Source organism: Myotis yumanensis, unplaced genomic scaffold (genome assembly GCF_028538775.1).
Source record: "Myotis yumanensis isolate MYYU_CA2020_CCGP unplaced genomic scaffold, mMyoYum1.0.hap1 SCAF_9, whole genome shotgun sequence".
Taxonomy (NCBI): Eukaryota; Metazoa; Chordata; class Mammalia; order Chiroptera; family Vespertilionidae; genus Myotis; species Myotis yumanensis.
Genome location: NW_027223760.1, coordinates 2270304 through 2295803, shown reverse-complemented (window position 1 = coordinate 2295803; position 25500 = coordinate 2270304). Strand labels below are relative to the sequence as shown.

Genomic DNA, 25500 nt, shown 5'->3' with positions numbered 1-25500 from the left:
AACCAATATGCTCAATTAATTTTTGACAAAGGAGGCATGAACATACAATGGAGCCAAGATAGTCTCTTCAATAAATGGTGTTGGGAAAATTGGACAGACATATGCAAGAAAATGAAACTAGAGCACCAACTTACACCATACACAAGAATAAACTCAAAATGGATAAAGGACTTAAATGTACGACAGGAAACCATAAAAATTCTAGAAGAATACAAAGGCAACAAAATCTCAGACATATGCCAAAACAATTTCTTCACTGATACAGCTCCTAGGGCAGTTGAAACTAAAGAGAAAATGAACAAATGGGACTACATCAAAATAAAAAGCTTCTGCACAGCAAAAGAAACCATCAACAAAACAACAAGAAAACCCACCTCGTGGGAAAACATATTTGCCAACGTCATATCTGATAAGGGCTTAATCTCCAAAATTTATAGGGAACTCATACAACTTAACAAAAAGAAGATAAACAATCCAATCAAAAAATGGGCAAAGGATCTAAATAGACACCTTTCAAAAGAGGACATTCAGAAAGCCAAGAGACATATGAAAACATGCTCAAAGTCACTAATCATCCGAGAGATGCAAATCAAAACAACAATGAGGTACCATCTCACACCTGTCAGAATGGCCATCATCAACAAATCAACAAACGACAAGTGCTGGAGAGGATGTGGAGAAAAAGGAACACTTGTGCACTGCTGGTGGGAATGCAGACTGGTGCAGCCACTATGGAAGGCAGTATGGAGGTTCCTCAAAAAATTGGAAATGGAACTCCCATTTGACCCTGTGATCCCACTTCTAGGAATATATCCCAAGAAACCAGAAACACCAATCAGAAAGGATATATGCACCCAGATGTTCATAGCAGCACAATTCACCATAGCTAAGATCTGGAAACAGCCTAAGTGCCCATCAGTAGATGAATGGATTAGAAAGCTGTGGTACATCTACACGATGGAATACTATGCTGCTGTTAAAAAGAAGGAACTCCTACCATTTGCAACATCATGGATGGAACTGGAGAGCATTATGCTAAGTGAAACAAGCCAGTCAATGAAGGAAAAATACCACATGATCTCACTCATTCATGGATAATAAAGACCATTACAAACTTTTGAACAATAATAGATACAGAGGCAGAGCTGCCTCAAACTGATTGTCAAACTGCAGTGGGAAGGCCAGAGAGAGTTGGGGGGCAGGAGGGAGGGGAGTAAGAGATCAACCGAAGGACTTGTATGCATGCATATAAGCATAACTAATGGACATAAGACACTGGGGGGTAAGGGAGGGTAGGGGTTTGTCAAGGGCGGGGGGGGAAAAAGGACACCTATGTAATACCCTTTGTAATACTTTAAGCGAAAAAGAAAAAAAAAAAAAGAAAAAAAAAAGAATGTAAAAAAAAATAAAAATAATTCTTATTTACTAAAAAAAACAACAACAACAAAAAAAAAATAATGCGCACAAAAGGGGCTGGGTGCCCATACCAAGTGATCAGCCTCTACTTGAGGATTAGAGGCGATTTTTTAAAAATATATTTTATTGATTTTTTACAGAGAGGAAGGGAGAGAATTAAAAACATTGATGAGAGAGAAACATCGATCAGCCGCCTCCTGCACACTCCTCACCAGGGTTGTGTCTGCAACCAAGGTACATGCCCTTGACTGGAATCGAACCTGGGACCCTTGAGTCCGCAGGCCGAAGCTCCATCCACTGAGCCAAACCGGCCAGGGCAGCGATTTTTAGTTTCTTATTTTTATTTCTTCTGACTCTTTGATTTTAACTCACTGAGACCCACATCAGACTTATGACCTCCAGATGAAAAGGAATAATTGTGTGTTGTTTTAAGCCACTAACTTTACTGCCCCAGCGGACACCCACACCGTGTCCCCTCCGAGGGCTGGAGCTGCCTCCGTATGTGTGTACACTCACTGGGATTCAGGTGTTTTTCTTTACTTTTTCATTGAATTTATTGGATGACATTGTTAATAATTCTATATACATCATCTGCATATTGCTTTGTTGCCACCCAAGCTCACTGGGGGCTTGTGGAATGAGTGCGAGGGGTGGGCAGCGTGGGCGCAGCGAGGCCTGATGGAGCCGGAGCCCCTGCTCGGCCGCCTCCGCGGAGCAATAGCTCTGAGCCATTCCTCACCGCGGGACTCCATGTCTTCACTCGCTGGAGAGCAGACGGCACCTTGCAGGTGCCCCTGGAGATGGCATAACAGAGGCGATACGCGGTGTTTAGATTTTGCAAGAAAACAGAGCTGTGAGGCGCCCCGGGGCCCTCAGACCCTGTCTGCCCCCCACTTCCCTTCTCCACTCTCTACCCTCCCTCTAGAGATCCCACTGCTGATGGCGAACTGGCCCACATCTCGGCCTCTTCCCCACACCCTCCCACGCCCCGGCCCTGGGGAAACCTGGCTTTTGCCTGGACACTTGCCCCATCGTCCAGTCTGCAGTGGGAACACTCCTCCCACAGCCCTCAGTCCAGCCCTGGGTGGGAGTGTCCTGGGCTGCGTTAAACAATAGACATTTACTGTCTCCACCAGAGTCTGTGGTCCCGGCGCCTCTGCTCCCTCGAAGGCTCTGGGGGAGGAGCCTCCTCCACCTCCAGCACTGGTGGCTCCTGGCCGTCCTGGCTCCTCTTGGCTTGTGGAGGCATCACTCCAGTCTCTCTCCTCATCACAGAGCCCCTCCTGTGTCTCTTCCCCTCTCAGAAGGACACGAGTCACACTGGACCGAGGGCCAGCCCTGCTCCTGTGTGAGCGCATCCTGACCACCCATCTGCAACAATGACCCAACTTCCCAATAAGCCTGCCTTCGAGGCTCCAGAACGTCATGGATGTGGGTACACCATCCGACCCAGGGTACCTGCTTGCCACAGCCACCTTCCGCCCCCCAAGTGCCAGCTGCACTCCCTGAGGACTTGGGCGCCTGACACACAGCCCAGCCCTTATCCACCAGCCAGAGCAGCCTTACCCAACACAAGCCTGACCCGCCCACAGCCCGGCTGCTGTGCCCCCTGACCTCACGGCCCTGGAGACTCGCTCTGTGGACGAAAGGGGCCACATGCTGACCTGACAAGCTCAGGAGAGGCCTGCATGGCAATTTTGCAGACTCGGAGACCTAAAGAAACCACAAAGGATGGTCTGAAATTAAGCCTTAACTAAAGCAGTTATGGTGGGCAGTTACGTCCTAAGCCGATATCTTCACTGATAAGGTCAACCTTTACCGTAACTGAGCCTATCTGTCTTTTTGCATCTATGATAACATTCCCTTGAAATGTCTGGGTAACTTGTGACTTCCCTGTATCTGGAGCCCCTGGGGCACAACCAGGTGTGTTGGGTCCCAGGACAGATACCACAAATTCCTTCATCATCATGTTACTTGTTCCTGCACCCACCTAAGTGTGTGTCCATCATTTTACTTTTTATCCTATCAGAGGTTTCCCCGCTTCGCTTAATCCCACCTCCTTAAATCTGTCACCAATGAATTTCAAGTATAAATACGGATGTAACCCTGCCATTCTCCAGAGCACTATCTCAATTCCTTGAGGTTCTGCTTCCCGGCATATGTCGACAGTTTGGCTCAAATAAACTCACAAAAATTCTTTACAGGTTTCAATGGTTTTTTTAAGTAGACAGCTCCCCGCCACTTCAGCCACCCAGTCCCAGGGCTGCTCCATGAACTTTGCCATCAGCAGAAGGTGTCCCCGAAACCATGAGCTCATGAACTTCCTGTGAGACTGAATCTCTTCTACCCAGTTCGTCTCCTGGGACAAGTTTTTAGTGCTGGGCTACATCCGTGGACAACATACGATTCCTGCCATGACCGAGGGGCCACCGAGAGTGGCACCGTGCCCTCTGTCCCCGCAGGGAGCCCGGGCTCCTCTCCCTGCTGCCACCCCCACACCCCTACACCCCTGGCCCCACCAGCCACCAGTCACTGTCCTCCCCTCCTGTCCCTGTGCAGCCGGTCCATGTCCCTAGAGGTGGGCCTTCCCTTCCAGAGCACAGCACCTCGGAGCTCGCCCGCCCTGCAGACCCGCAGGCTCCCGGCACGGACCTCAAGGAGGCCCTCGATGTGAGATGGCCCCTGTCTGAGTGCCAAGCTGGGCCTGGAGACCTGAGGCCTTCAGTAGGTTGACCCGGCACACTCCACGCAGTCATCACAGGCCACTTACCCCTCGGGTGCGAGGGTCCCTCCCGGCTCCTCACGGGCTGAGTGCTCTGGGGTTAATAGTTTTTCTCATAGGGGCTGAGGCCTCCACCTCTAGTTGGGGCGTGTGCCTCAGGGGTTTGCACCTGGCTCTGGCTCACCCACACAGTGCTTTGTTCTTACAGCCTCTTCCTTCCTCCCTACCTTCTGGGGAAATTCAGCGACTGTCTCCACCAAAAGTCCACCAGCTGGAGATGGGCCCGGAGGCCCGTTTCCTACTCTCAGCACTGAGAGGCACTGTCACCTCTAATCTGCTTGTCTGTGGCCGCTCCTCCTTCTCCAGCAAAAACTGGACGCCCCCGAGGGCAACGCCTGGAGCCCACCCGCCCTCCTTCCTGGGCGGAGCCGCCTCTGGTCCCAGACCCCAGACCCGAATGGCCTGTGTTCAGTCTCTCTTTTGACTGGAATCTCCCAGCGTTTAAAATTGTTCCCGTCCCTCCCATTTTAATAACAAAAATCCCTCCACATCCCGTTCTCCCCACGTCCCCATTCCTCTCCCTCCTGGTCTCCATGTCCCAGGGTGCACATCACCTCCCACTTCATGGTCTCCTTGAAGCTGCTGCTGCCCCCTCGGGGACGCGCCTCCCTGGGTTTTGGAGGCGGACCGCACCTGCTCCGTCCAGAGGCCCTTCCTTCTGTGTCCCCCTGTCCCCAGGGCCGTGGGAGGCTCTGGGGCCTGTCCCCGCCCTCTGCCGTGGCCGGTCCTCCAGTGGCTCTGGCCATGGCAGTGGGCTGTCACTGACACAGTCACCCAGAATACACCCTCCACAGCAAAGGCATGGTCTCCCGGCCACTCATCACTCTCCTACACCTTTGAGCGACAGTCACAGAAATGGACGAGGTGACCCAGCTGGACCCACAGAGCAGCTCTGGGTTCTTCCTGCCCCAACGTGGGCGTGTGGAGCATCAGACTCAGGTCAGCAGAGGAGCGAGGACCTCGGGTGAATGTGGGCCAACCAGAGGCGAGAGACAGAGTCAACAGACAGGGTCTTCTCCGTTTCTCTCAGGAAGGACTGCTGAGGGCCTCGTGGGACCAGGCCTCCCCGGGTTTCCACATGCAGTCGTGGCCATTGCAATAAGGCCCGGCCTTCCGTTTCCTTCTCCTCCTTCTCTTCCCCTTCCTCCTTCTCCTCTTCCCCCCCTCATTCCCCTCCTCCCCCTCCCCCTCCCCCTCCTCCTCTCCTTCTCCTCCTCCACCTCCTCTTCCTCCCCCACCTCCTGCTTCTTTTAGTAAACTGTGTTTTTATTAATTTTTATCTATTATTTTTTATTTCTTTTTTTTGTTAATCCTCACCCAAGGATATTTGGATATTTTTCCATTGATTTTTCTTTTTCTTTTTTTTTTTTAGGGAGAGTGGAAGAGAGAGGGAAAAACAGAGAGAAACACCCTAGACTGACGTCACCCAGGGACCCGGCTCCACAGGACTTTCGGCAAACCCAGACCCTGGGGGGACGAAGTGACTCTAAGATTGAAGCCAGTGGACAGCCCACAGGTGTCCTCCACCTTCTCCCAGGCCCACAGGGCCTCCCCGGGTTCACTAGGCCCCGTGCAGAGGGGACAGCAGCCGCGCGTCAGAGGGCCCGGGCTATATTCCTATCACTTTGGGTCGAGAGGAAAAAGTGAACGGATCTAAACGAATGCAATAGCCAATGACTCGGATAGCTCCTCTCCACATGGGAGACGGACAACTCAGAACCCGTCAGATGCTTTTCTAAGGCACGAACTTGTACAGAAGTGTTACACGTGCAGGTTTGGGGATAGTCTGCACAGCCAGGCAGAGCGGCCAGAGAACAGACAGGAAAACCTTGGATTCGGGAAGACAGAGTCGCTGCTCTCTGTGCTGCCAAGAACCCCGCACACAACAGCTCGGCGAGGGAGCAAACGGCCACCCCTCTGCCCACTGGGCCTCATGCACCTGCACCAGCCAGTCTGTGTTGAAGAGAAGCTGGTGTTTCCTAGTTGAATCCACGACATGCCTACATTTTAGGGTCAGGCACTCAGTGAGGTTCACAGCTTGACTTACGTCAGCGCTTCTCAACCCGTGTGTGGGACTTGAGGCTGATGGCAGGGGAGGGGGGTCACGAGATGGACTTGAGGGTTGAAAAGAAAGCACTCTCAACTATAAGACATCCCATTGCACTGATGTGCCATTGCTTATTTTTTTAAAGATTTGTTTTTATTATGTTTAATTTTTAAAATTGATTTAAGAGAGGAAGGGGAGAGAAATAGAATCATCGATGATGAGACAGAATCATCGATTGGCTGCCTCCTGCACAATCCCCAATCGAGCCCGCAACCCAGGCATGTGCCCTGACAGGGAATCGAACCATGACCTCCGGGTTCATAGGTCGACACTCAACCACTGAGCCACGCTGGCTGGCCGGGCTGATGTGCCAACGTTTATCTGACCAGTTTCCCATCGGTTGACAGGTGGGCAGGTTTTTGTTTATTTTTTGCTATTACAAAGGTGTGATGTCACTGTGATGGTTGATGATTGATTGATAGATAGATAGATAACCGCTCTATATATCTTCATGCACTTATGCAAGCTGGAATGGGGATAGTGACCAAGACTTGGATTACAATGTTGCTTAAAGTCAAAACTGCTCTGAAGCTTTGGGAACAAAGGATATATGGTGACAGTGTTTAGAGAGGAACAGAGAGAGTGGAAGCCTGACTCTGCCCCAGCCCAAGGGCAGGTGAAGGCAGGAGCCCTCCATTCCAGCCCCTCCCGCTGTCTGGGTTGAACTCAAGAAATGAAAACAAGTCACAGAATTAGAAACACCGCCTTGCTTGAACATAAGGGTTCATTGCCATCTACAGTGGTGACGTTTTCAATACTGGTGCTCTCATGGAAGCAGAGAAGACTAGGGTAGGTTCATGCCAGGTTGGCATCATGAGCTGGGTAAAGACACCGAAGCACAGCCAGGCAGGAAAACCAGGCCCTGGCTGGGGTCTCAGTGGTGAGTCTCGGACCTCGAACCAGAGGGTCAGGGACTATTCCCGGCCCAGGGCACACACCGAGGTTGCAGGTTCGATCCCCAGCCTGGGTCGGGTTGTGTGGGAGGCAACCAATGGAGACACACTGACGTTTCTCTCCCCACACCCCCATCCCTCCAAAAATCAATGGAAAGAATGTACCGAGCTGATGAAGGGCAAAAGTCTGGCAGTGGTCGGCAAACTCATTAGTCAACAGAGCCAAATATCAACAGCAGGACTGAAATTTCTTTTGAGCCAAATTTTTTTAACTTAAACTATACAGGTAGGTACATTGTTATTAACTTATTTAGGGTACTCCTAAGCTGGCCTTTGCTAAAAACGTCCTCAGTCTGATGGAGGTACGTTCGCTGAGGTGGACCCCTTCCAACTCTCCCATCCGCACCCGTCTTGTATACTTGTTTCGTCTCCTTTCCGAAAACCGACTTCTGCGCACGGGCCACGAAGTTTCAATCGCACTGAATGTGCTCGCCCGCACGTGGTATTTTGTGGAAGAGCCATACTCAAGGGGCCCAAGAGCCGCATGTGGTTCTCCAGCCGCGGTTTGCCGACCACTGGCCGATGATGAACGGAGCTTCTCAATTCCCCACCATGGCCTACACTTCTTACCGCTGTGAGTGTGGGCACAGCCGCGGTCAGCTTTCCTTCTCCTTGAGGTCTCCTGTTCCATCATTACCGAGTCAGAACCTCACCCCAAAAGGAATGAACTTTGGGGGAACTGATACATCTGAGCGAGGTTTGGGTTGTGTTTCACCCGCAGCCGCAGACCTGGGTGCGTCAGGCCTGCCCCTCCCTCTCTCTGCTCACCCGGGGACGGAAGACCACAAACTCTTCATTGCAATAAAGCCTCTTAAATAACCTGGTCCTGCGCACCCGACACGGGCCTGCCCTCCTACTGCGCGGTGAGACCCACGCGGCCGCCGGGACTCGGGACCAGGCGCGCCCCAAGGTCACCCAGGCGCGCCTGAAGGTCACCCAGGCGCGCCCCAAGGTCTCCCAGGGTCTCCTCCAGGGCGGCACTGACGGTCTGCATCCCACACGGGAGGAAAGACGAGTGGAACCGGGAGGAATTACTGCATAAGTGAGAAGCTCCTCATTTACATTTCCACAGAGGACTTCACTCCCCCAGGGGCTTCGGAACCATCTGGTCCCTGCAAACACCCAGCCCCTTAGCACCTCCCGGACGCGGAGCGTCATCAGGTGACCCGGCCGGGGCGCGGACGGCTGCGGCGACCGAGCGGAGGGTCAAGGTCAGACGGGACGCTAGACCCGGGCACGTGTGGGTCAGGCCCAGATTCCCTCGGTGAACCCAGGCGGCTGGCGGGGCGTTTCCCGCGCCCAGGAATCCGCGCGGAGCGGCCTCTGTCCGCGGGCGAGGGACGAGCTGATCGGGGTCGGGCGACGGGGGCACGCGGCACCCGCGCCCCGCCAGCCCTCGGCGCCCCACGCAGCGTCCGTCGGAGCCCCCGCAGACCCGCGCGGCCCCCCAGACCAGCGCCCGCGCGCGTGCTCCGCGCTCCCGAGCCGGCGGCCGGCGGTGGCGTGTGCCGACGTCATATGGGCCGCCCGCCCCCGATTGGCCGCGGCCGCCTCACCAGACCGCGAGCGCACGGGCACGCGGGCGGGGCGGGGCGCGCGGAGGCCACGCCCCCAGGCACGAGCGGGGCAGCGGGCGCCGGATCACGTGACCTGGGCCCCAGCCACCCGCCTTATAAGCCGCGCGCGGGGCGCCGCGGGCCCAACTCCGGGCATTCCCGGTCGGGACGTCCTGCGCTTCCTCCTCCGGGACCTCCTCCGTCGGCGAGCCCGCGGGCGGGCGCCCCTCGGCCAGGTACGCGGAGCGCGGCGCATTCCCGGGTGGGAGCGGGGCAGCCGGCCTCCGTCGGGTCCGCGGCACCGAAGCCGACCCCAGTGGGATCCGCTGCACTCCCGACGCCCGCGGGCCCGGCCCTGGTCCCCTCCGCCCGTGAGGACCCCGGTACCTCGTCCTGGGCGGCCTGCGCACGCACAGGGTCTGGGACACTTTGGGGTAGAGGGGGCGCGTACGGGCGGGAACGAGTCGGCGCTGCAGCCCGTGCCCCCCCCCCCCTCCCCCCGCCCCCTGTGCTCCCGTCCCCGCGGCTCCCGGGCAGGCAGTTTGCCTTGATGTGCTGGCGATGAAGGAGAGCACAGCCTCCCGGGTGGGTCTCCCCGTTTCTTGGAAATGAACTTGGCCGCGACCCCGCCTTCCCGCCCCCCTTTCCTTCCAGGAAAGCCCGTCCCACCCGGTGACTGATGCCCAGACTGGACGATCACTTCTGGAGCTGTTCCTGTGCTCAGGGCGCCAGGCACCGCGGCCGCCCGGCAGCCCGCGCCGGAGGGCTGGCGGCCAAGGTGGGGGCGATGATCACCTCCTCGGTGGCCGGGCCCTCGCTGCGGGCGGCCCACAGCGCCCCCCACACCGACCCGGCTCTCGGGCCTCGGAGCCCGGGCGAGGGGGCCCGGGGCCAGGGCAGCGGCAGCGGCCACGCCACCAGCTGGCACCACCACCTGCTGCAGAGGAGCCTGGTGCTCTTCTCTGTCGGCGTGGTCCTCGCCCTCGTGCTCAACCTGCTGCAGGTGCAGAGGAACGTCACCCTGTTCCCCGAGGAGGTGATCGCCACCATCTTCTCCTCCGCCTGGTGGGTCCCTCCCTGCTGTGGGACAGCGGCTGGTGAGTAGAATTTTTTTTATAAGATGTCTGTTTGCTCAGTGATTTTCAGGCTGAGAAACATTTATTTGAAAATGGAGCCATCCGGAGGAAAGGCATACACGTCCGGGGTTGATGTTCTCAGCGAGAGGGGAGGACAGGAACCCACGGCCGGCCTCCAGGTGGGAGGAGGCTGATGGAGATGCGCTGGGAGATAGGCTCTGGGCCAGCCCTTTCCCCCACTTTGGGGCTCCGAGGACGCGACAGTGTTTGGGAGCCAGGGCTGTCACCCGGGCCAGCTCCCCGATTGGCCGCCTGCGGAACTGGTGAGCAGAGGCACCTGGCCGCCATTGGCTGCCGGTGCAAACACGCTACACGCCGGGTAACTGAAAACAAACTGTCACGTGGGCAGAGGCGTTGCCAGGGAACCGCCTCCCTACTTCCTTCTGCGGCGCAGGCCCGCCCCAGCCTGTGGGGACGTGAGGCCCTCGCTGGGCTGCGGGGTCTGTGCACCCAGCGGGGCACCCGTGCGGAGTGATAGCACAGGCCCATCTAGCCGCTGGGCAGGCAGACGGTCTCAGCAGAGTTTTTGGTGCTTCAGCTGGTTGGATGAGGATGCTGAATTGTTCCCTGCCCAGATCACATCGTACTTCTCAGTCACACAGCATTCGGGAATCAAATCCTGTCAGCGACTTCCTGCAGCCTCAACTCTGGTGGGCTGGTCCCTTCCGAGCACCCCAGGAGCACCCCACGATCTGGTGGGCGGAGCAAACTCCTGCTCAGCCCAGAGGAGGAGCGCCCAGCCATGCGCTCAGCTGTAGCTCCATATTACAGATGTGGATACTGAATCACAGGTTCAACACCGCGTCCAGGGGGCACGGCCTGCTCGAGTTCTTAACTCTCCGTACTGTCTCCCTGGAGTTGGGTCAGCAGACTCACTCCCAGGAGCAGGGAGGCCAGAGGCTCAGGGTGGAGGGTGTGTTCCAGCCAGGACCCTTGGGGCTGGGGACACTGGTTTCTGAGCAGGGGGACAGTGTTTTCTTTTTTTTCTAGAGGGACAATGTTTTCATCTTTGTCCTCAAAGGTGAAGGTCCTGCTTCATTTTTTGAAGCCCTTTAAATACACGCTGTGCCAGTTTGAGAACTAGCTTTAGATGCAAATTCTGTTTTCCATACACATTTGGTGCAATAGTTTCTTTGGATCAAAAACTTGATCTTAGTCCGGCTGGTGTGACTCAGTGGTTGAGCGTCCACCTATGAACCAGGAGGTCACAGTTTGATTCCCGTCAGGTCAGGGCACATGCCTGGGTTGCAGGCTCAATCCCTAGTGTGGGGCGTGCAGGAGGCAGCCAGTCAGTGATTCTCTCTCATCATTGATGTTTCCATCCCTCTCTTCCTCTCCCAAGCTCTGAAATCAGTAAAAAAAAAAAAATATATATATATATATATATATATATATATACACACATATATATATATTAAACTTAATCTTAAAAATGAAAGGTTTAGCTTTCTTTGAAATGGAATCTTCAGGAAATTCTAGGAATGCTTGAAACAATTCCTCAAACCCTCCTTTTATTTATTTTTTTTTGGACCATCACCCACGATTCCGAGAACATTCCATAGTACCTTTCACCTACTTAGCTTTTCATTTTAAAAGGTAAGGTTAAATTATAATGCAGTAAGTTACAGAGTTTGGGGTTCTCTTTTTCAAAGCTCCACAATTAGAACTTGAAATGTAACATGAAATTGAAACTGAAAGTCTTTCGTTTTCGAGTTTGGCTAGAGCTGTGTTTCCTGTTTCTCTGTTCAAGAACTTAGAGCAGTTACCTCTCCCGGGGGACAGCCGACAGCCGGGGGCTCTGCCTGGCCCTCACGCCTGAGCCAGGTGCGGTGTGGGACCTTCATCCCACACGCCCTGTGGTGCATCCGCACCAGTCACCACGTGCCTCACGCTTTCTGCTGGCTCCTCTCCCAGAACCCCACGCCTTCTCCCGGCTCCATTCTCTTCTCGCTCATGCTTTCAAATTCTGGGTCTGAAAACTTTCTAACTGCTCAGATCTGGGGAGCTAGCTCCTCCTCTGTCTTCTTGTTACATAATCCTATTTTACACATGAGGAAACAAACATTTTCCATGCCTGGTCCCTGGTCTCCCACAGGGCAGGCCTGGGCTCCTGGGGTCAGAGCTACCACCCCTCACCACTGAGTCCAGTGCCAGCCTGTGGGCACGGGGCCTCTGACCCGGACGCCAGTGCGACCAGCATCAGCGCTGGCCCTGCAGGAGCGTCAGACTTACGGCGAGACTGGGCCTGGAGAGCTCACGGAGGCCCCTCTTCTTGTAGATGGGAACCACGTGACGAAGCAGAGCAGGCCGCAGAGCTCAGGCCTGTGTGGCTGGGCCCCTGCTCGGGTCACGTCTGCTTAAGTAAATCAAAGACTGGTTTTGCTCTAAACTGTGATATTTTTTGTTTGTACTCGAGGAGAACAAAATGTAAAACTAGTCTGAATTTCCTCATTATGTTACCACAGGTTAGTCTCCTGGAAAAGGACTGGTTTGTATAGTCTTAATTGCCACATAGAAAGCCTGTCATTTTAAGCTGTTATTGGTCATGTTATGTTATTGAAGTCATTCTGACTGTTCTCTTCTTGTCTGGCAGCGGTTGTCGGTTTGCTGTACCCCTGCATCGACAGTCATCTTGGGGAGCCCCACAAGTTTAAGCGGGAGTGGGCCAGCGTGATGCGCTGCGTGGCGGTGTTCGTGGGCATCAACCATGCCAGCGCTGTATCCTTCCGTGGGCGTGCCGTGTCCGGAGCGTTCTCTACAGTCGTGTGTGGAAGCGTTGCGTTACTTGGATGAGTGTGTGCTGTCTGATAGTCTGTGGATGATGTTCTTCCACGTTTTATTTTAAAGCCTGTCGCTTAGTTTACACTCAAAGGTTTTAGCATGGCCCTGCGTCCTCCGGTTTATTTCCCAGGTTATTTCCAGAGACGGTGCAGACACTGCCCAAGGCCGAGTGAACTGTTCTCTCTCCTCTGTCGGCAGTATCTTACCTCCTCAGAGTCTGTTCTTCACGTCCTTGCATTGTGGTGACCTGGTTCTTGCGGCCCATTGACCACTGGTGACGGGGTCACTGTTGCTGGGCTTCTCCCAAAAGGTCAAGACGAGGCCTGGCCGTGACCATGGCAGTGCCCGGCGGTCCCCAGGTCCCCGGTGGAGCGCATGACTTGGAACATAAGTGCATTTTGGGAGGAAGGTCCATAGTATCCCGGGGCTCAGAAGGTTTATGGCTCCTCGAGAGTCTGTTTTCAATCTTAGAGAAAGATACTCTCAGAGCTGCCAGTTCCTCAATCTGCTCCCCTTTTGATGGTGAGATGCCTGGAGGGTGCTTGTTCTAAGATAACTTAGCTCTGACAAGTTCACTCTGCCACCGGCTGGAAAGCAGAGCTGCGATGGAAGCCAGCTGCACGTCTCTGCAAGCGGGCTTGCTTGATGACGAACGTGGTCTGAGAGGGTCTCACTCCAACGTCGAGGAGAGCACTCACAGTTCCAGTTACTAATAAGATGAGAAATAAGAACTGGACTGAAGATGCCTTACTACCAAAATAGGTTGTTTTGTGGCTGAAATGCCAGCAGGATTTTACATACGGCTTCAGAAGTTTGCCTGTAAGTTGAATTTGTACCCAGTGACCTCATAGAAGCTTCAGGCCACCTTGCTCCCGGGACCCTTGTATCTGACCATCTCTCTGCAGCTCACTGGGTAGCTTTTATGGATGGAGAATTATGTGCACAAGAAGAAAAATACGTGTAGGCTCTGGGGTTTTCTGTGTTTTTTAGTCTTATTAAATAGCACTAACTTTTCCTTAACTTTCCATCATCAGAAGTTGGATTTTGCCAATAACGTTCAGCTCTCCTTGACCTTAGCGGCCCTGTCCTTGGGCCTGTGGTGGACATTTGACCGTTCGAGAAGCGGCCTTGGGCTTGGGATCACCATCGCCTTCCTTGCCACGCTGATCACCCAGCTGCTGGTGTACAACGGCGTCTACCAGTAAGCACGGCCCGCGGGTGGCAGCCCCGCCACTTGGCTCAGACGCTCCCGTTTTACTTATGCAAAGAGCCATAGACACGGCATGACATGCTCAGAAATGCTGCTTATTGCGGAGTCCGTGTTGGAAATGCACCGCCCACAATGTCCTGTAAAGGGAAACCACCTGGAGCGAGAAAAAGCGCCCTGATGTTAACACCACGGGTCCCACTGCAGGACTCACGGCGGTTGGCTCAGCCCCTTTCTCCTTTGTCCACAGGTACACCTCCCCCGACTTCCTCTACATCCGCTCCTGGCTGCCCTGCATCTTCTTCTCCGGAGGTGTGACGGTTGGGAACATAGGACGACAGCTGGCCATGGTACGTGAATTGTCACATGGGCGCCGGCCCCTGTAGTTTCTCAGCTCCGTAGGACTGCTTTATGGAACATTTTCTGTGTGTTGACAAATGTCTCATTGAGACTCAGCAGCAACAGTTATTGAGAAAAGAGTATATTTTTTTAAAAAAAAGATGCCCAGCTAGTTCTTTGCTCGGTCACACGGGTGCCGATACCTGAGAGCACAGGCCCCCGACTTCCTGCGGCCCCGCGCCTTCGGCCACGCGCAGAGACCACGCGAGACCAGCAGTGGGTGGTCTGTCCTCCCTCCTTCCCAGGTGCAGATGACGTGGGGAAAGGGCGTCCGAGGCAGGCAGAGCCCGAGGCCAAGCTGCCCACCTGTGGGTGCCAGGTCGGGCCTGGCTCAGCGTCACGGGAGGTGGCCCTGCCTGGCACAGCCTGTCCTTCCTAGGAGAGGAAGAAGCCAGTCCCCTTGGCACAGCTATGCTGAGAGCCAGCAGGAAACGAAGTCGGGGTCAATGGCAGTTCTTGGTAGTTAAAATCAGCGTCTGAATGCTTTTCGCAAAGAAAATTCAGTGTGGACATTTAACTCATTTTGAGTTGACTGACTCAAGGGCTTAACGGAGCTCATTGGGCTACAAGGAGGCTGTTCGTGGACCCGCTGTCACTGCTGTGCAAGAGCTGAGCCACGCCACACTGCGCGGGTTTTGCCTAGCTGGATGCTTCCAGTGGCTTCTGTGTGCTTGAAGCCCATCCTGAGTCTTCAGCAGCCTCCTAGAGGGTTTGAAACTTGCTATTAGAGCCAAAAAAAAGAAGAAGCTAGAGTCTCAGTAGGACCATTGCTCTAGATAAGCAAGAGGGCTGTCTCGGAAAATGTATCTCTGTCCCTCGTGTGGGATTCTCAAAACAGGACATTTCTGTGCTGGCTGGGCACCCGCCCTGCCTTTGGTTTCCCTTCCATCCCCCAACGTGTCTGTAAGTCTTCTGAAGCTGCTCCCTCCTCATGGGAAAGTCACGGCCCAGCTCGCGCTCCCACTCAGTGGCCTTCGGGCCCGAAGCCCTCTCCTCAGGGAGCCCCCCCACGTCAGCTGGAAGGGAGGGTACTTTTCCCTGGTTCTTGCCCTTTCCTGGGGACACAGAGAGCATTTCTGAAATTCATGCTGCTGCCACAGCAAGAAGACGGACGTGAAGCCAGATGGCCTTTCACAAGACTCCAGCTGGAATGTGGGGAATTACTTTTGCTCCAGATTATGTCGGGGCTGAGAATGAAAAATACACTGACAATAAGGGTTGTTTTAGAAAGTGGAGACTCCCGTCACAGCGACTGTCCCAGCCTCACTGTAGTTTCTTACGGCACCTTTTGTTTAGGGGGTTTTCCCCCAAACCACAGCAGGAGGTGGTCGCCTACTGCACCCGCCAGATCAGGGCCTCGGCCACCACTGCCCAAAGCCCGGCCACAGGGAGCACTGAGGCCCGGCACCCGGTCCTGCAGGTGGTCCTGCAGGTCTGGGCATCGCCTGGAATGGCCAACCGTAGGACGTGCCTGTTCTCTGACAGGCGCTCGTGGCGCAGGAGGCCTAGGTTGTGCCATGAAGTGGCCTCTTCAGAAAGAGCAAGCGACACTGTTCTCCTTAGGGAGTCGGGATAAGTGAGCCTATGTCTCTATGTTCTTTCTTCGGAAAAAGGAAACAAATTAACAGCTTTCGTGTTTCATTGTGTTTGTAAAACTAGGGTCACTCTGTTCAAAATTGGTTGGTGTTTTAGAAACGGTGCATGTCACCCGGCCAGGCGGCAGTGGGAGCCGCCCTCGCAGCCCTGTGCACTCCCACGGGCGACGTGAGGAACGCGCCTGGCTCCGCGCTGTCGGCCGGTTCACAGCGCGCTTTGAACTGACCTCTGCAAGGTGTGAGGCTGTGACAGTGACGAAGGCGAGGTCTGCGGGTGGAGACCCCAGGTGGGCACCGTGTTCAGCGACCAGGTCTGGCCGAGTCCACTGTCACCATGGGCTCCTGCTGGTCCGTCGTCACGGCGATTCTTGTCTGTAGCCTCTTCAAATGCATCCTTGTCCCTGGTTCCGTCCTGTCCTCTTCAAATGCTTTTCTGTCCTCACCCAGGTGCCTCCCCTTCCCTATCCCCCCCTCGCAGAGAAGTATAGTCAGTCTTCACTAACACTGTTGACAGGTTCTGCGACTTTGAGAGGTTTGACCACAGGCTGATCGACACACAGGGGTTAGGTTCCCTGCAGCTCATTGGGCTACAAGGAGGCTGTTTGTGGACCCGCTGTCACTGCTGTGCAAGAGCTGAGTCACGCCACGCTGCGCGGGTTTTGCTTAGCTGGATGCTTCCAGTGGCTTCTGTGTGCTTGAAGCCCATCCTGAGTCTGCAGCAGCCTCTTAGAGGGTTTGAAACTTGCTGTTAGCAGCTTAAAGTTTTATCTCAAAAGAGGTCAGGCTTCCAGCTGCCGCGTCCCTGAGCAGTGTCTGCCTCCCTCGGCTGATTGCTGGCGGCAGGGCGTCCTGCGCAGCAAGGAACTGGCTCTTCTGTGGCGCTTCGCTTCGCTTCGTTGTTGGCTGACAGTCCTGGGTGTGGCGGGCGGCAGTAGGAACTGCCCTCCCCATTTTAAAGATGGAGAGGCAGCCACTGGCCCGAGCGGGTGCAGAGAGGGCTGGCACTAGGCTTGTCTCGAGTGTGCCCTGCGCCTCCTGATGGAGGACACACAGGTCACTAACCTGTGAGAGGGTCCTGGGCTCGCACAATCGCCACCCTCTCACCACTGCACACCCTGTTCTTGGCGGCACGGTGCGTGGGCACACGCGTCCGTCTGAGCTGGTGCCGACTCCTGCCTTGTCGTCCGTGCTCTCACTCTAGTCCCCGACCTGATGCGTCCCCGCACACACGGCTCAGAGCCCTTTGTGAGCCGGCCTCACGGCCAGGTTGCGGTGCGAGTTCTGCTCTGGGTCCTCGGGCTGAAGTTGCTGTGGACCTTCCTCTTCCTCCTGCCTGTCTCATGCTCTCAGATGGCCGCTTCCTAAAGGTCTGCGTCCTCAGCGCTCTGGGGGATGACTCGGCCCCATGCTTCTTACACATCTGTCACAGGGGGTCTGGTCCTGTAGCCAAGTGGCCCCAGGCGTGTCCTCTGCCAGCGTTCCCGCTTCCCGTCTCCGTCATCACCCCGGTCAAGGGACTTCCCCCTTCACCTCTCAGGTCCGCCCAAATGCTAGTAGCTCTGTATGCACTGTGCTCATTTTACTCACTCTGTCTCTCTGTTCTCTTAGGGCGTCCCCGAAAAGCCGCACAGCGACTGAGTCTCCCGCCACTGCTTCTGGGGGACAGCCAGGCGTGGCACCGACACCCAGGCTTGGGCGGGGCAGCGACAATCTTCCCTCTGGATCGCGGAGACTGGCCTGACTCACCAGGACTCCCCGGGGAAACCGCCCGTTTAGGTGAGCAGGCGCCCAGAGGGACAGCTCGCCTGGAGATTCCACCTCAGCTCCCTCGTGCCTGCCCTGCCCTGCCCTGCCCTGCAGACCCTGGACCCGGCAGAGGCAGATGGGCCGCGGGCGCCGTTTCCGAGCGTTCCATGCTGTTTATCTCATGAAAAACAAGTTGCCATATGACAAAGCCTTGAACTAAAGCCCAAGTCCCAGCTCTGGGTTTGGGTCCTGCCCACAGTGGAGAGCTTGCCGGTGCTTAACAAAGGCGAGTGTGATGAGATAGGAACGATATTTATCTACAAGATTTAAAAACAGGGCTGTGTGAAAAAAGAGCTGCAGGGGCACGCACTGTGGTCAGGACACCAGGCCCACCACGCTCTGCGGCGCACCTGGGGTCACAGTGCCCAGGGGAGCCCCCGCACATTGAGTGGGGGTTGAGAGGGCAGCTCTGCAGGGGACAGAGGGTGAAGTCGGGTCTGCCCTGGGTTTCCGCCTCCATGAGCCGGACTGCTGTTTCCTTGATGCTCTAGCGTCGAGAGGACTTTGCCACGGCCCTATAGGATCTGCAATCTGTGATTGCCTTGTGAACGACCGTCCGTCCCTGCTCCAACTGTGCCGAGGTGTTGGCGAGCACAGTGCATCCACCCACTGGCACAGGCCACGCGGGCCCGGGTTGCAAGCATCGGGTCCTTCACTTCAAGTGCAATGTGTACGAAAACCAATCTGAGCCTTGTATTCTCTACATATTTATTTTTTTTAACGAGTGAGATGTTAGAGGTTCTCCATCCATTTCAGCCCTGCATGGAGGCAGGTCAGCAATAATTCCTCCCAGGAAGTCGCTGTTGCCATGCCCACCTGAGCCCGGCTCCTTTCAGTTCTCCAGTTCTGTGGGTTTCAGTACACGTAACTCTTACTTACAAATTTATCTTCTTTTATATTTTGAAATGTACATGTTTTTGGTTTAAATTCTGGGAAAGCAGCTTGGTTAAAAGGCTCCTGGGATAGAAGCCGCCGGTCAGCGGGCAGGACTGGGCACTCGGCTGCCCGGGATCTTTGTTTCAAAGAAAATCTCTCACAGTAAGTTCTAAGTTACTGTGGCTGATTGTTTTAGGAGAATTTTGTTGAGGAAAATGGGATTGTCCTCAACTTGGCAATGAGCCCCTATACATTTTCTGAAGACGAATGACCAGAATGTGCGAAGGTTTTTCAGCAGAGACGCCAGCGTTTTGTGAAAACCGGAAGTCATTATCTGAAAGCAGTCATCGAATCTAAATATATTTGATGATGGGCAAACAACTAGTGTTTTTTTTCTCTTCAGCTGGAAGTAAATCTGTATCTCTTAGCAAGAATGTGGCCAAAAGATGTGAATCTGGAGACTCCCTTTGCCAATACTTTACAGCGAGTGCACGAACCAAAGTGACCCACGTCTTAGTCACTTGTGTGACCAGTGAGCACGGCACAGGAGGAGCAGCAGGGAGGTCGCGTTCACACTTAGTGTCGGCATTGTGTTCTTTTTGCATTCGTTTTTTATGTCTATTAAAGGTTCAACACCAACCATGTACTGATGGGTGTTTCTTCAAAATGGGGGGGTGTTAGGATTTGGAATGGACCCGCCTCAGGGAACCAGGACTCCACTGCAAATCAGCTCGGGACCTGCCCTGGGGATGGGAGTGGTGGGGGGCTCCAGAGAGGGGCATGCTGGGAGGCAGGGAAGGGGCCGGCTCAAGTCACCTGCGGTCTTACCTGGGGAACGTTCCTGGCAGATTAAAGTCCGGAATCAGTTATAATGAAGCCACATGGTGCCCTGTGTCCCCCTCCTTGAGTTACAGACATGCCCTTTATCTCGGGGGTAAGAGGGAGAAAGGCCACCAAGTTAATCCTCCCACACGTGGCCTGCGATCCGCTGTGCACGAAGCAGGAAGAATGTAGGCCCTGGAACAGATCCCAGTGGCGCCCCGAGGGGGCCTGCCCCCAGGGAAGCAGGAGGCTGCAGGCTGACCAGCAGCCCCTGAACGACGGATGAACAGATGACTCAGACATAGTTTGACTGTGAAAGAGGGCTAAGGGGCCCCTGGCTCTAATGGCCAGAGGAGCCTCGATTGCCTGCCTCGTTAGCTTTTTATTGGAATTTTTATCTTTAGATACAATCAATAGGGTGAGTAACCTTGGGAGGACACATGTTACATTGTCCTCTAGGCCAGGGCATCCAGGGGTTAAGCATAAGGAGTCCAGTAAACACCTGGGGGTCTGCAGGGCACAGACTTGGTTGGAAAGGTCAAGGAATAATTAGGGGCGCCGCCTTCAACACTCCCCGAAGTCTCCCTGAATTGGAATTCCAATAAACAGGGCAAGCGGCCTTCCACACACTCCCCTTTTCTCAGAATGTCCTGACAGCTTTCTGGCCAAGTCCCTGTGCTCCCATACAGTAGGCCTGGTTCTGAACCCCTTGGTGCTTCCCACACCAAGAAGAGGGCTTGCCCTGGGCGGCCCAGTTGCCCCCACACAGTCTCGTGCAGGTGAGCTGGTCAGCACTGGGTGACTTTCCCAGGTGGGGTTGGGGTGCCTCACCATCCACACCCTCCTGGCCTGGTTCCCTGGTGCCAGCCTCCACTGGCCGCTGCGGGCTGAGCCACAGGGAGCCGGTCAGCAGCACCTCACACCAACCTGACCTGCTCGCCCGACCTCAGGAGCAGGCTTCCAGCCCGAGGAGTCGTCTTTTCTGGGCAGAAGGCTGCATTCTCCAGCACATCCCTCCCCGGCTGTCCGACCACCTGAGTCTTCCACGCCAGGGGCCTGACCATCACCCTTCCCTATTCACTCCGTCACAACAGCTGCAAAGACCAGTGAGGCCTGAGGTGTGAGAATAGATCAGGCCTGGACAGACTCCACGGGCCCAAGAGGAGGAGAGACTCGACAAGATCCCCCAACTTGGCACCTGGTCTTGCCAGCCCAGGACAGGTGTCTAACCACAGCCGGCCAGCTCGGGGCTCCCCTCCTGCCCTGCGCCGTCACTCCCCAAACCCGCAGCCACGGTGGTGCCTCTGAGCAATGGCCAACGTGCCAACGAAGTGATTGAAAGAACAGTTCAAAGTTTCACGTGTCCAAGGGAAGCACCTTGCAGGTTAGAAAAGGGTGCCGTCCTTTAGAAATCGGGGCGCAGAGAAAAGCCCTGACTCCTCATCAACCAAATGACTACGTCTCCAGAGAGATCTGTGTGCAGGCAGTCGTACAACTGGTCATGTCAAAACACGAGGGAGAAGGGTTGGTAGACCCACGAGCAAGTCACTCCTCCCTGAAGGCAGCTGCCCCAGACACAGCTCTTTGGGGCCCCGGTTTCTGTTTCATCTCAGTGACCCCAATCCCTGTCCATAATAGGGACTTGAGGGAGGGAGGAGTCACACATGCCAGTGTCAGGCATCAGAAAACCAATTTTCACCTTCAAATGGCCTCTGGTTTGAAGTTCAGCCCCCGAACTTGGCACGAGCCTGTCAGTGGAGCATCAGGTAACAAATAGTGTTTTTAACCTCAAGGCTCCTCTGCCTGGAGCCGTTTCTCCAGGGGTAACCTCCACACGCCCTCGGTGTCATGGCTAATTGTGTGCCCCACAAAAGAAGGCATGTGGAAGCCTCACCACACCTCCGAGGGCGACTTCATTTGGAAACCGGGTCTTTGCGGATTGAACCGAGTGGAGATGAGGGCTTGGGGGACTGGTGTCCTGTCGGAGGGACTTAGGTGCAGGTGTGAAGAGGACGTGAGCCCAGGGCTGGGGCGGGGCGTTCAGCTGCAGACAGGTGAGGCCTGCGACACACACAGCTGGGCCTCATTTCCAGCTTCCAGCACCGGAGACGATGCTTCCCAGCCACGTGTCTGTTGTTTCCTATGAGCTTTGCTTCTCCAGGAGCTGAGCTGTGGCTCCGACAGGTCCCCTCTGCTGCCCCCCGAACCCCCCCCCCCCCCCGGCCTCCAAGTTTCCCAGCTCGGCCGTACCCCTTTCTTGTCCTGCTCAGGGACTGAAATCTAACCCAGACCACCCACTGCGTCCCGAGGTGGGACATTCTTGCCATGTTACGGATAGTTGACAAAGACAGTCAAGACTTGCTGTGGAGTTCAGGGCTCTGGATTTCTGCTGATTGGGAAATCCTCGCATGTGGACCCACTCTGCTTCCCAGGCAGGAGAGGCGCCAGGTGGCCGAGACTCTGGGGACGGTGAGGCAGTGCCCCTGAGCACACGGGAAACTCAACCCACACCGAGGCCACCTGGTCAGCAGGGAGAAGTCGGCTAGTGTTTGCGCGATCACAATCGGCTCAGGTTCAAACCCGAGCTCACAAAGTAGAATTTCAACGCTGCTGAGGTCTCTCAATCTCTATTAATCCGCAGCTGACCCTGAGGGCAACGCTCAGAAAACAAACACAACAGTGGGGGCCTCAGGCAGAGGTGTCCTCACCAGGTATGGCAGCCAAATGCCCTGTCCCGGGCCCACAGCGGTCCCTCCCTGAGGCCCAGAGACCTTCCAGGGAAATGAGTGGCTGAGCCTTCCTGCCTTCAGGACCCGCTGCAGGGGTCTCAGCTGACACTCAGTCGGAGAAGGACCCGACTGGGTTCTGAACGCCCTCACGGCCATCAGGAGTTGCCCCTGGTTGGGGTTTCCTGGGACAGGAAGTGGCTGTATTTTAGAAGAAGGGAGCTCCAATCCAGGAATCTCTCTCCATCCCCCCGGCCCCTCCCCGCCCCTGCACCCCTCAATCTAGTGCCACAGCCACCTCCCATTTCCACAATGTGCTTAGTGGTTTTCACTGACGTGCCCGCGCCCCCTGGTGGCCATGGCTGCACCTGCGTCCTCCCCCAGGCCACTATCCCAGGCCGCTCCCTCCTCACAGATAAATCCGAGTCTACACTGGTAGATACTTTTTCAAGGCCAGTCTTGGTGGGAGTTGGCATGTATTGGCGTGCTAAACAAGTCTCCCGCAACCCAGTCTCTTTCCTAAGCTGCATGCAAATGTGACGAAGCTTTGGGCCATTTACTCGCCGACTGGGACTTGGGCTTGTTGCCCAGATGGCTGGAATGAGTGTTTAAGAAAGGAAGGTCACCTAAGTGGCCAAAACAGAAACCACCAGAAGGTCGAATGAATAATGCCGTGGAAATAGCCCCCAGGCCCCCAGACCCCTCCGCAGGCACCTTCTAGTGGTTGGGTTTTTCTTCAGGAGCCACTCACATCTGGGCTGGAGCACCTGCCTCTCCAGGAGAGGCGCCCTCAGGCCCCTGTCGCAGGAGAAAAGCAGACTCTCCTTATGTGTTTGTGGGGGTGGGGGGTGGGGGGGGGGGCTCTTCAGGGGGAGCACTGTCAGGGCTTGGGCACTAGGGGGCCCAGGGTGCGCGCCTGCCCTCAGCTCCCTCCAGCTGCCTCCAGCTGCCTCCAGCTGCCTGTCTGACCTGGTGGGGAAATGGGCCTCCGTGAACCCCAGTGGCTCCTGCCTCCTGTGGGGACCTGGGGAGGGGAGAGGGTGCTTTTGCTGGGCACCTGGAGCCAGCGAGGTAAGAGCCTCTGCCCTGGCCCAGGTGGAAATGCTGACAGATGCTGCCCCCGCCAACGGAATTTTAAAGGACTCACTTGGCAGCAGGAGCATTCATGGGGCAAACAGCTGGGAATCCCATTAGTAAGAGAAACAGAAGCCGAGGATTCTCCCTGAATGGGGACATGGGGACAGGCGGCCGCCCGCACCGAGGGAGGTGGGAGTGACCGGAGGCCCCAGCCCTCGACATGCGGGCATTCTCTCCGTCCTCACCCATCACCCTCGGCTCTGCCCTTTGCAACCAAGGACAGACCTGTGGCCTGGAGACTGCAACACAGGCTACAGAGCCCAACACTCTTAGCCGGTTGGGAGCCTTAGATGATGCTGGAACAGGAGAGGGAGGGAGGCAGGGGGGGAGGCAGAGAGGGAGGCAGAGAGGGAGGGAGGGAGGAATATCCATGTGAGAGAGACACATTGACTGATAGCCTCCAGCACATGTCCAGACTGGGGGCAGGGAGCAAGCCCACAACCCAGGCATCAAACCTGCAACCCTACAGTGCCTGGGCCAACGCTCCAACCACTGAGCTACACCAGCCAGGGTGCAGCCAACTTTTAAAAAGCTTTTTTAATCATCACCGAGGATATGTGGTTTTTTTTGTTTGTTTTTAAATATATTTTCGTTGACTTCAGAGAAGAAGGGAGAGGAAGAGAGAGACAGAAACATCAATGATGAGAGGGAATCATTGATCGGCTGCCTCCTGCATGTTGGACTGAGCCCGCAACCCAGGCATGTGCCCTTGACCAGAATCGAACCTGGGACCCTTCAGTTCACAGGCGGATGCTCTATCCACTGAGCAAAACCGGCCAGGGCCAAGAATATGTTTCATTGATTTTTAGACAGAGAGAGAGAGAGAGAAACATTGACGTAAGAGAGAAGCATCGATCAGTTGCCTCCTGTACAAACCCCAACCAGGGATCGAACCTGCAACCTTTTGGTGTACAGGATGATGTTCAACCAACTGAGCACCTGACCAGAGCAGGCATCAAAGACATCAAAGAATCCAAGGATTTGACCTGCCTTATTTCATCAAATAATCCATGGTTTGAAAAGTAACATAGTTTATCTGGATTATGATACAAAGTAGTAGCCCTCCCCACTGCCCATCCCGCTCCAGGCAGTCGGCAGCCGTTGGACACCTGCTTCTAGGGTCTTCTCGTGTTGACAAACAATGGGAACAACCGCTGTTTCTCGGCTGATTCCTCTACGGAAGCAATGGTTCCACTGTCGGACATTCTCTACCCTCCTCCCAGCCTGTGGCTGTAATTCCTCCTAAAGTGACAGGAGTGGCTACAATCTTAGGATCAAGCTACGCCCATTAGTGTGTTAAGGTTATGTTTACCTCCTTGTACACCTTTCTGTTTTTCTTGACATTAATAATTGCCTTTCACCCAACTAGCTCAGCTTTGCGGGTTTTTTAAATTTATTGACTTGAGAGAGAGAGAAGAAGAGCTACAAGAAAGAGAGAGAGAGAGAGAGAGAGAGAGAGAGAGAGAGATTGAGAGAGTCAGAAACATCGATTTGTTGTTCCATTTATTGACCCATTCATTGGTTGACTTTTTTTTTTTTTTAAGAAATAGGTACCATGCCTGGTGTTTGAGACATCAACCTAGAGCAGGGATGGGCAACGCCTGGCACACGTGCCAAACATGGCACGCCAGTAACTTTTGCTGGCACGTGAAACCCTCTCTTATAACCTTCCATTTACAATTTTTTCCTTAATATCGACTTTTTTATTTTTCAGATAAATTCAGTGTAGGTGCATCTTAGATAAATAAATAATTTTACATAACAAGTTATCTTAAAGACCATAGACATGGATTGACGAGAGAGGGGAAGAGTAATTTCTATGCCTCTGCCTTAACTCTCCCTGCCTCCTAGATCCGACCAGTGATGAATTTTGTTAAGTCTTGTAATAGGAGTAGCCTGATGGATGAAAGTAGTAGCTCCTGCATATCTCTGAAGGTCACGAAATATAAACCTGATGTAAAATCTCTGTCATCAGTGATGCAGCAGCAAAAGTCCCACTGATTATATCAAACAGAGTCATAAAGTTTTCTGTCGGACTATCAGTGTACATGTATACATTAAAAAATAAATGTATTTTTCATCATCATATACTCTGTTTTTGTCGCTCGAATGAATTTTATTATTTCTTCAAGGTTCTTCACATACGTACACCTTAAGAGATATCAAGTAGGCATAACATGTTCTCAAAAAATTAGGGTTGG

At 54.5% G+C, this 25500-nt stretch overlaps 1 protein-coding gene across 1 annotated transcript; it reads left to right on the top strand.

Annotated features, from left to right (window-relative positions):
- Positions 1–8945: 8945 nt before the first annotated feature.
- INSIG1 (insulin induced gene 1) lies at positions 8946–19258 on the top strand. Its single transcript, XM_070423586.1, has 6 exons — positions 8946–9050; positions 9469–9911; positions 12544–12668; positions 13766–13932; positions 14189–14288; positions 17541–19258. Exons 2-6 carry the CDS (start codon positions 9494–9496, stop codon positions 17568–17570), a joined length of 840 nt encoding a protein of 279 aa, XP_070279687.1. The 5' UTR covers positions 8946–9050; positions 9469–9493; the 3' UTR covers positions 17571–19258.
- The last annotated feature ends 6242 nt before the right edge of the window (positions 19259–25500 follow it).